The 11,430-nt window shown below is 38.7% G+C and overlaps 1 protein-coding gene across 2 annotated transcripts; it reads left to right on the top strand.

The window, feature by feature from the left end:
* Positions 1-1,404: 1,404 nt before the first annotated feature.
* Positions 1,405-11,430, top strand: rgra (retinal G protein coupled receptor a). Of its 2 annotated transcripts, XM_084949252.1 has the most exons (8): positions 1,405-1,779; positions 2,075-2,231; positions 2,592-2,713; positions 3,238-3,391; positions 3,490-3,607; positions 8,143-8,256; positions 8,545-8,737; positions 10,122-11,430. In XM_084949252.1, exons 1-7 carry the CDS (start codon positions 1,701-1,703, stop codon positions 8,686-8,688), a joined length of 888 nt encoding a protein of 295 aa, XP_084805378.1. In that variant the 5' UTR covers positions 1,405-1,700; the 3' UTR covers positions 8,689-8,737; positions 10,122-11,430. The 2 variants fall into 2 exon arrangements, with proteins under 2 accessions (XP_084805378.1, XP_084805377.1); XM_084949251.1 differs by having other exon boundaries at positions 1,406-1,779; positions 8,545-11,430.

Here is an 11,430-nt window from a genome sequence, read left to right as displayed (position 1 = left end):
GCATAAGATCAAATAAAAAATAATTTTTCATTATGGGACACACAAAATACATAAATACACTCTAAATAGATGCACACAAATCAGGGCAAAAGCATATGGGTGAGAATTTAGAGTATTTGTGAATCCATCCATGAGTATAGTGTTTTTCTTTGTTCATTGTCCTCTGAGACTTTTTGAATTAAAATCCCTTCAACTCGCAGGTTACATATGGTTTAAGAATTGCAGAGGTCTGTTCTGTGGCTGTGAAAGTTGTTAAGCAACCAGAGTGATCACGTTCCCCTGTGCTGAAAGGAGAAATATTCCATATTGTATGGCAAGCAAGTAATCTCATTTACAGAAGCCAGTAAAGCCGTCTTTACATGTATTAACCAGGGACATTCTTTAAGATGCAATCTCATACTTAGTGTGCAAAAAGCATTTGCTTTATTATACACTATTATCAACGGGGGTCAAAAGAAGTAGTGTATAAACACCCTCAATTGTGAAAGGATTAAAAAGGAATCTATATATCTAATACATTACATAGCTACACAGACTTTGTTTTTAGAAAGTGCCATTTGCAAATAACACCTCTTGCACATTTGGACTTCATTATGAAAGAGTTTTTTCAGTAAGTAGCACTTTTTTTTACATTACCATCTAAATTTATCCAGATTCTTGATCCTTATGAGACTTGGAGAGACCTCTGTCCCCTCTCCCTATATTGAAACCTGAGGAATCCACATAAGTCTGGGGACAATAGCATGATTTCATGTAATTTCCACAAATGTTGATCAATAAAAAAAAAATCTGAACTTGACTGTTAGTGTTCACAAGTTTTTGTCTTGAATCACACAAACCCACTGTCTGCTATACTGTTTGTTTGTTTTTTATGCTGGTCCAAAAGTGTCCAGTTTTTGTTTTTATCCTCTATCATTTCAGGCACCTTGCACAGCTGATTTAACCACTTGATGTCAGTCTGTCGATCAAAATCTTTGATTCTTTGCACACAAGAACAAAAAATTATAAACAGAAATACAGAACAGCAGCACTGGCATGGCTCCGCTGTAGAGTGCTTCCAATAAATAATTGGTTAAGATAGCTTTACTGAATTGCAACACATTGCACACACAGGCTGCAAAGCACTGGTGTGCAAACGGTAGTCTTAATCTTAATCTTAATTTTGAATAATGTGTATGAATGCAGATAACAGCAAATGCCCACAGACATTTATCACTGTGTATTTTTAGTATTATGGCTTCAGTTGTACTTTTTAGGCTTTTCATTTTTAAGTCTAAACACTGATGCATGGGGAATGTGGTTCTGATTGGCAGGGGCATTGGTTTGCAAACACCTGTTGTGCCTCCATAAAGCAAACCTGTGTATATACACGGCTGTGGACTCGGTCAAACCCGAGTCTCGTCGTTTAACTTCAGCAGCCGCTGCAACCTCACCGAGACACCACAACACAAAGGCTTGTTGTGCAAGGCTTTATTGTTGCGGCGCGTAAATGCGCATTAAGGGTTACGTTCTGCGTTCATTAAGACATTCCTGCGCGGATTGGGGCGACAGAGAGGCTTTACATAATAAACTGCACGCATTCACGTGAAATGCCCCTTTAAAAGCCGGCTCTCTTCGGTCACACCGAGGGGCATCGTAAACAAGCGGACCGAGAGGAGTCTGTGACAGCTGCACTTTGGTGTGTCAAACCAGGCTTCAGGATGGTTTCTTCGTACCCTTTACCAGAGGGCTTCTCCGAGTTTGATGTGTTTTCCCTGGGATCTTGTCTGCTTGTGGAGGGTAAGTTTTGTCTTGGAATTCAGCCAAATACTACGAGGACTTTGCCTGCTGTGTTTGCCATTAACCTACGCCAGGACATGTCTCCTCCCGGTCACTGACACGGACCCGTTTCTCTGTAAACTTGCAAAATAATGCTTGCTTATGGTCTAAAAACAAAATAAAATAAAATAAAAATGAATGCGACGCATGTCTAGAGCGTGTTCTCTTTCGCCTTGAGGTGTGAGCTATTTCGCAGTAAGCATCGCTGTGCGCGCTGATTTGCATTGTGTGTGTTTTTTGTTCCCCTTCCCCAAAGGTCTGCTGGGCTTCTTTCTAAATGCGGTCACAATGCTTGCTTTCCTCAAAGTGAGAGAACTGAGGACTCCCAGCAATTTCCTAGTATTCAGTTTAGCGATGGCTGATATTGGCATCTCCATGAACGCCACGATCGCCGCTTTCTCCAGCTTTCTGAGGTGAGTGATGTAACCACCCCTTTCATAATGGACATCGAGGTCCATCCGCATGTGGGTGGGATGAAATGTAATGAGAAAATAATGCCGGTGACAATAGGCTACTGCTGGCCACCTGTTGTGACGAATCATCTGTACAGAGCTGTATAATCGATGTAGAGTGGTCCAATTAAGGCTGTACAGTGAAGAGGGTCAGTACAGAGCATATTCAAACTGCAATCAGGAAACGAGACACGTTGCTCTCAGTGTTCACCAGTTCATGGATTAAATGTTATACTAGTGATTTGTTTATGTATTTTACTAAAATTGGTGCTTAAGGGGTTTCTTGTGTCAGTCAACTTTGAATACATCCTCTGTCTTTAGGTATTGGCCTTATGGCTCTGATGGATGCCAGACTCATGGTTTCCAGGGCTTCATGACAGCTCTTGCCAGCATCCACTTTGTAGCTGCCGTTGCCTGGGACAGATATCACCAGTACTGCACCAGTAAGTCAATATCTGGCTGATGATACCAAATGCAGTCAACCTTTCCTCTCCTATGTTGCACAAATGTGCACATAAATCAGCCAAGTACGCTGCTGTCTTTAAATTTTCTACAGACAAAATAATGAGAGAATATGCAAATAAATAGCAACCTGAACAGTTGCTATAACACAGGCTGACACCTCTGTACTAAAACTGCAACCTGGAAGGCTTGAGTGTTAACAATAAGTCCCACACCCTATTTTTAAACATCATTACCAGGGTACATGGGCAAGAGGAAATGACTCAACTCAAATGTCCCTTGGTTTGAACAGTTAGTGCAGGGATTATTACACTGTTGTTAACTCTGTTATAACTGTTGCAAACAACCAGCTCTAGTTAAGATATTAGTTTTGCTAAGAATGCACATTTGTTTCTTAGCAGCAGTGTGACATTTAAAACAGAAACAAAATCAGTAGCCTACTTGAGTATGCATTCATTGTGTTGCTGGTGTTTAGACTAGTCATAAAGAATATTGTTCTTCCCAGGGACAAAGCTGCAGTGGAGCAGTGCCATCACTCTGGCTGTGTTTGTGTGGCTGTTCACTGCCTTCTGGTCCGCCATGCCCCTCATTGGCTGGGGAGAGTACGACTACGAGCCCCTCAGGACTTGCTGCACACTGGACTACAGCAAGGGAGACAGGTACCATATACAAACATAATTTCTGCACAGTGCTTGCAAGATAAATATATGCTATTTTCACTTTTTTTTTAACCTGCTGTGTGTGTCTCTGTCCATAGAAACTACGTGTCCTACTTGATTCCAATGAGCATCTTCAACATGGGCATCCAGGTGTTTGTCGTCATGTCTTCTTACCAGTCCATTGCACAGAAATTCAAGAAGACAGGAAACCCCAGAGTAAGTTCAGTAAATTAAATTATGCACAAACTTTAGCAACATAAGATTAGAAGAAGATGTCTTTTGCTGGGGAAAAAAAGTGTTGTAGATTGCACTGATATCCAGATTCACTTTGGAGTAGCAAGAAACGCATACGGAACAAATCCAAACAAGTTTAACTGAATTTTGGGAATTACTCCAAAATCAAAGAATCTGACATTTATAAGAACAGATGCATAAATCCTCTAAAATATGTAGTCCTTGTAAAGGCTCTCTATGCTTTGAAGTTGCCCACTGAAAGAAATCAGAGGGATTCTCCTCAACCTAGCGTAAGCACAATAGCCTCATGTGGCCTTTATTCAGAGACACAAAACAGAGTGTGAATGAAGAGCATTTACGCTGGGATATATGTAGGTCATTACCACAGGGTGAAGATCAGTGGCTTTAGCTGGGAATGTGGGTACTGGTGTGCAGTGAGAAGAACAATGTTCAAGAGTGGAGTTCTGGAGGGGTTGAATCAGGTGACCCTCTTTGTGTTGCATAAGCTCATTACTTACAGTCATCCGAGCTGGCTGGAGGGACACTTTGATTACAAACACAAACTGCCCAGTAGATACACCCAGTACTCCACCAGAGAATAGAGATGGCACGATACCACTTTTTCATGTCCGATACCGATACCGATATCATAAATTTGGATATCTGCTGATACCGATATCAATCCGATATAGTGTATTTTTTAACCAATAAAACAGTTTTTTTTAAATATCTTGCTGCTTTTTGTATAAGTTCATACTCAAGTTTAAAAACAAACAAACACTAAAGCTATTCTGTTATACCTGTATGCAAAAAATGCACTGCACCCAAAATATTTCATAGTTCAGCAATACTGATCAATCTAATAAACTTAAACCTACTCCATCCTTCCTATTCTGGTATTTTAAAGAGTAAGCAACCTAACTAATAGGGCTCTAAAACTCCCAGCAAAAAAAAAAATAAAAATAGGGAACCACCCCCACCCCCCACCTCGTGATGCTTAATTGATGTAATCAACTTTAATTTGATGCAGTGTGAAAAAGAAATGCACAGAAATCAATTATTTTTCAAGAATAATTAAATAGATTCAACATCTTTCTTCAACAGAATTGCAGACTGCACAGATGGTATCTTCCCAAAGGAAAAAGTATTATAGCTTACTAGGGTATATTAGACTTAATAGTTACTATGTACAGTAATGGACTTCTATAAATTTTACATCAGATTAAAACTTTGGTTGTAAGATTCAGATAATTATTTATTAAAAGCTGGACATTTTAAATGAGAATAAGAAAGAAAAGTATGTGTTTGTGCCCCCTTTTCCCTGTTCATGCCCTATCGGCCCCCCTGGCTAAACTTTGCTAGAACTGCCCCTGCACAGTTACCAGCCGTCAGCTATGTAAAAAAGGATCCTGGTCTAGAAAGTAATAATAAATAAATTCTAACAACAGCTTATCAAGCTTGAACGTGCTGCTGTTGTTCAGCCGCTGGTTTCCTCTTTCTGGCGCGAAGTGAGCGATAGACAAGCAAGAGAGACGGACTCGCGACAGAAAAGCCGATCAGCTGATCATTGATCAGTTTCATGATTTCATGATTGAAGTAGCAGCAGGAGAGGGAGGGAGAGAGAAGAGACAGTCGCTCCATATATCGGTTGTAAAGCTTAACGCGGAAATGCTTTACAAACATTCAGAGATGAACTTACATACTTGCTTTACTTCTCTCTGCTTGGGATAACTTCCTCGGAGATGAAATGCCGGATTGGTAGGCTATACACACAGCCGCTCTATCACCTGAGGCATACTGCTGCCACGGTTAATGATCCAAGTTATGCCTTGTCGCAAGTTTTGTGAGGTGCTTTTTTTTTATATTTAATGGATCGATTACATTTTTTATTTCTCTCCGATATCCGATCCAATTTACGTCAGTATCTGACCGATACCGATACTAATATTTGGATCGGTCCATTTCTACCAGAGAACAGTAATTATGTAATAATCAAACAGTTTACAGTCAAATTATTAGAAAAGGGGGAAAGTCTGCATTAAAACTTGGAAGCAGAACAACGCCTAGGAATGTGACACAACCTAAATTAAGGAGAGAAAATGGTCATAAATAATTTGGGGTTATCTAAAAGAAAACTACATCTTGTAAATGTGTAATCAGTTTTACAGAGCTGATCATTATCCCTTCTGGAAAGGTTCAAGCATAAGCAAATGTCAGTGTTTCTTTTCAACTACTTACAGATGATTAAATATAAGTATGTAGGGAATCCCCAATATATGTGGATGGAGTTCGGAGATTCTTTTCACAGTCTCAGCACCACACAGATTCACCATGGTGCTAGAACACTTGGACATTTTGACTTTAAGTGGACTCGTATGTCATTGAGGGTTTTTTTTTTTTTTGGTTTGTTTGTATTAGAAAAAGACAGAACACAGTAGTTTGTGAGCCACAGATTTATCTGCCAGGCACAACAGCAGTAAGTGCCTGATCAGGATTTAACAGACAGTGACTTTGTGTACTCTTCCACACCTCAGACAGATCACAGTTTCTTAGCTATAGTTCCATTATAGCTGTTGGGACAATTTTATTTAGTTTTTTGTAAGCCTAGTATATTTACTGTTATTTTAAGTACAGCCTGTTTAAGTCAGCAATATTTTTTCCGTCTTTTTAGCTTTAATAATAGAGACTTTGTGGTACTGTGCAGTGTTTACATGTTCTCCCTGTGCTTTTGTGGGTTCTCTCTGGGTACTCTGATTTCCTCCCACGGGCCAAAGAGACGAATGTTAAGTTAATTGGTGAGTCTAAATTTGATGTAGGTGTGGATGTGAGCATGAATGGCTGGCTCTGTGTTAGCCCTGTAATTCGTCTGGCAGCCTGCCTAGTGTGTATTCTGTATGTCACCCACTGTCAGGGGTGATACAGAAAATAGATGGACAGATGGGATTTTTATAAGCTTAAATCAGGCTAATGTCCAGCAAAAGCACTACAGTGCATATGGCTTTATTTTGATAAAGTATCATTAAACACAGAGAATTTTGTCTATTCTTGTCTGACTTGGTCTGATTGTTATCACTTCTTTATTTGGAGCATTTTGGAGTCTTCATCTTTCTCTGGGGATAAATTAAACGATCCTCTATAAACAAAACTATTTTATTTACCTTATGAACCTAGAAGCAAGCTCATTTTACTGAGCTAACATTAACACTCAGTGTAGGACGGTCTTTCACAAACACACATTTGATAAAATGGCCTTAAAAACAAATTGTTTATAGAGGTTTAGCTAATGCAATGTTCCCATTTGAAAGTCAGTTCATTCAATTCTACCAAATTGGTAGCAGTTCACCTAGACTGCACTGCCAACATCGTCCTCATAGAGCCTAAAGTTTAAACCTGCTTTGATACAAAAAAATGAAAGCCCACAAAATATTTGAAAATCACTAATGTACTCTGATTGCTTGGCACCTGTTTTCAAAAGATTACTATATCATAAATCAGGAGCAAAATAAGAACTTATATGTCTTTATAAGAGGCAGCTGGTTGTGATGGTAGCCCAGTTAGGTGGGTGCTGCTTGAAATGTGTGAAATCATTATGGAGAATGTTTTAAAGCTGCTTTGGTGCATACAGAAATGTGTTTTACTGAAATTTAACACTTTTTTTTATCTCGACCCCAGCTATCAAATTAAATTTTTTAGAAAAAAAATGTTCGGACTTTCCTTTTACAATGGGTCTTTAAGGACTCACTGGTTTCCCTATGGACGGTCTGTTTCCCAGGCAGTGCAAACTGAGTGTGTAATGATAGCCTATTAAATAAGTAAGTAAATATTTATTTATAAATCATCCTTCAAGATAAATATCACAAAGTGCTTCACAATGAAATCATATGTTTTTCATCCCACTTTTAAATCAAACATAAACCCCAGTTTTTCATCATTTCTTATGTGTAGCATACATTTGTGGAGCTCTGTGAACAGAGTAAATCTAAACTCAATCTGTGGACACAGTAACCCAAAAAGTTACTATACAATTAAATGACCAAAAAGTGACAAATAGACATTTGTATGCACAGGAAGCAAAAGTGTTCAGTTCTGTGAGGTCAAAAATCTTTTTTTTTTTTAAGGTAATATAGTGTCCAGTGAAACGATGTTAAGAAAACTAAAGCTACTTATAGGTAGGAATTGTGAAAACTATATGTTAATTTGTCAGTGCTGCTTTGTACGTGTGAACTATGGTGCAGAATAATGTCTGCTTTCAGCCTTGGATTACACCGACCTGCCCTCTCATTCACCCACTCACTGTTTTTGTTTTGTAGCTTAGCATTAATGATCTTAGCACAAACTCGTTTTCACCCGGGCATGTGACTTGCCTCCAAGCAGAAAACCTCATGACACAAAGCCTTTTTCTCACCTTCACTCTTTGTGGTTTGCTAATCGTTTTTGTTCTTATCCTCTCTTTTCCCCACTTTTCATTCCTTTGCACATTAATCCTCCCTCCACTACCTATTGTTTCCCCTCCGCAGTTCAACCCCAACACTCCTCTGAAGACTATGCTGTTCTGCTGGGGGCCCTATGGGATCCTGGCTTTCTATGCTGCTGTGGAGAATGCAAACCTTGTCTCACCTAAGCTCAGAATGGTAACAACTATCATTACATACTTTGGCACAAAGTTTTTCTGACTCCACTTAGTAATGCATTAAAGAAATACAGCTTAGCTTAGCTGCTTGTTTTTGCATGTAGTTCAAATGTACATATTTAATATAAAACATTTTTTCCTTGAATTTAAAGAATTCTGCCCTTTGTTACAGAAGACATGCAAAGCGCCATGTGGAGTCCAAAACATGAATAAACAACACAAATTATTTCCTAATATTTCTGCTAAGAAAAATCTCATTGACCATGATATTTGGGTCCTGTCTCTGCAGATCGCGCCTATCCTGGCTAAGACTACTCCCACCTTCAATGCCCTCCTGTACGCACTGGGAAATGAGAACTACAGAGGCGGCATTTGGCAGTTAATCACCGGGGAAAAGATTGATGTGCCTCAAATTGAGAACAAGTCCAAATAAACTGAGCATGCAATAATTACATGCATTCTGTCCTTGTGGTTTCTCGCAGGTACATAGATGTTTGTGAGTGTCTGTGCATGTTGTGTGTCTTGAGCAGTGGTAGCCATTGCACCTGTTCTGCTCCCCGTTGTGTCTGCAGTTGTAGTTCTAAAATGATTGTCACATTACAAAATAAACATATGAAATAACAAGTACCTCCTAATGGACTTTGGGAGATCAGCATTAGTTTATTGTGCTGTTTAATAATATACAGTTCCATACACAACAGCAGAAACTTTGGGCTTGGCTACATCTGTAACCACATAAATTTCTCTGTCACTCAATTCAAATGTGATTTGTTTTAATTTTGAGTTCAGAATTAAACATATCCATCCATTCATGTTAATCCAGTTAGTTTTAATGCAAACACTCCTGCAGAGCAAGTGATGCACAGAGCAAATATGACTATTTATTCTTTTACGGACTCTGCTACAGCAGCCTGGGATATTTTAATCATTTTTCACTTTGCTTATAGTGCAAATGTCCTTGCAGACAGCAATCAGAGCATTTTCTCCTTACTAGTTGCCTATTTTGCTATCTGGTTGAAGATGAAAGGCTCTTAAATAGATTAATTCAGCTAAAAAAGAGACATCACAGTCTGACATTCAGTTTCTTAATCTTTATGGTGCCTGTTAATGAAATATGAAAGTGCATTCAGGCCACTGATATCCCATCATGTGTTGCAGGGTTGTGAGTGATCTCTCTCACCAGGATAGAAGTGCATTAATCCTCTAAAAAAGAGGACCATTCTTGAATTCACAGCCCCCACAACAGTCTCTGCCTGTAGATCGACTGAACATGCTTCTTTCCTCCATGCCAGCATCCAAAGTTTGCTATAACAATACAATATCACCAAGAACTGAATAAATCAGTGTTATTTACTGAGGCGAATTCATGTCTGGTCCAGAGTGCTCTATGAATTAATGTTCAAGGAACATTTCACTTCATCCATTTGACTTCTGCATATCATGAAATTTGTTTTTACTTTGATGTTTATGTAAAATACACTATTGTTTAAGCACGACATTGAACAATACACAGTACCATACTGGTTATTAGAAAATGACTATTTTTTTAAGTAGGTTTCAAAAACCACGTACCACATTCTTATGGTTTTCTTTTACCGACTGTTGATACTCGTAATATGAAATGTTAAAATGTATAACACACGTAAACTTTTGGAAAACAGCAGAGTGCTTCAGAATTTAATATAAAAGTTGTTTTAAAAAGGATATGTTTTTAAAGATGAGGACTACTTTAAAAAATCATTTTTCTGTTTTATGTTACAACATAAAATACATTTGTGGTCACAAATCATTCACACTCATCATGGACATGAATGTCATGATAATTCTGGGCTTTTAATGATTTCTTTGAACTGTTCATTTTCCCAGATGGAGTCATTGGAGTCAGAAAACAAGAATTTGGTGCCCAAGTTTCAATGTACTTTTATTTTTCTCCAACCCGTATACACACACCCCGACTACTATTTGGTCCTTTAGCAAGTTGCACCTCAACCAGATGCTTTTAGCAGCCATAAACAAGCTTCTGCATAATTGTGGTTTAATATTCTTCTTCTTGGCAGAATCAGTAGAGTTCATTTTAATTAGTTGGGTTCCTGGCACAAATGGATTTTATGCACAGTCCACAAATTTTCAGTAGGGTTGAGGTCAGGGCTTTGGGAAGGCTGTTTCAGAAGTTTATTGTTAGCCTAATTTATTGATTCCAAAATCAGTTTTGATGTGTATTTGTGACTGTGCCAAAATAGCTCAATCTTTGTCTCATCTGACCATACAATTAAACTTTTCTCCTGAAGTCATTTGACGTATTAATTGGGCAGATCCAAATTTTAGTCAAGATTGAAGGTGTTGAGTTTGGAGCAAAGGCTTTATTCTTGTTGGTACCCTCAGTCTTGTGTTGTTTCTGAGCATCATTATCAGTTTGCTCTCATCTGAGGGTGACAGTTTGGGGTTTTTTCAGTACTTGGCAAAGCGGTGACACATTTAAATAACTCATCGTTATGTACAACTAATTGAACTGATTACTGTGGACTGGCAGGTGTTTAGAAATGTCTCCAAGAGACTTTCCTGGGAAAATGCAATGAATGAAATAAATGAAGTCCTTTCAAATCTTAAATATTAGTTGGTGGAATTTGAAAGACAACAATTCTACTCTACAATGTATACAGTAGATTTTGTATAATTTTGCATATGACGAACTGCCAACTCTTGGGCGATCGTGGCTCAAGAGTTGGCAGTTCGTCTTGTAATCGGAAGGTTGCCAGTTCGAGCCCCGGCTCGGACAGTCTCGGTTGTTGTGTCCTTGGGCAAGACACTTCACCTACCGCCTACTGGTGATGGCCAGAGGGGCCGATGGCGTGATATGGCAGCCTCGCTTCTGTCAGTCTGCCCCAGGGCAGCTGTGGCTACAACTGTAGCTGCCTCCACCAGTGTGTGAGAGTGAATGAATAGTGGAATTGTAAAGCGCTATGAGGATCTCGAAAAGCGCTATATAAATGCAATCCATTATTATAATGACCGGTCCCTATAAAATCCTATAAATACTGGAAAACGTTGTTTTTGTGTGGTTGATGTAATGTTTATAATTTGCAGTCATCCTGATTAATCTAAAACAGTGACAACATGCACTCAATATCCATTCAATAATCAAATAATTAATAAAGAATTGCAGATAGATAAACTC

This window comes from Perissodus microlepis, chromosome 13 (genome assembly GCF_051167445.1).
Source record: "Perissodus microlepis isolate ML-2025 ecotype Zambia chromosome 13, ASM5116744v1, whole genome shotgun sequence".
In the NCBI taxonomy this organism is placed as follows: domain Eukaryota; kingdom Metazoa; phylum Chordata; class Actinopteri; order Cichliformes; family Cichlidae; genus Perissodus; species Perissodus microlepis.
Note: the sequence above shows the minus strand (reverse complement) of the source record. Positions and strands in the feature narration are given on the sequence as shown.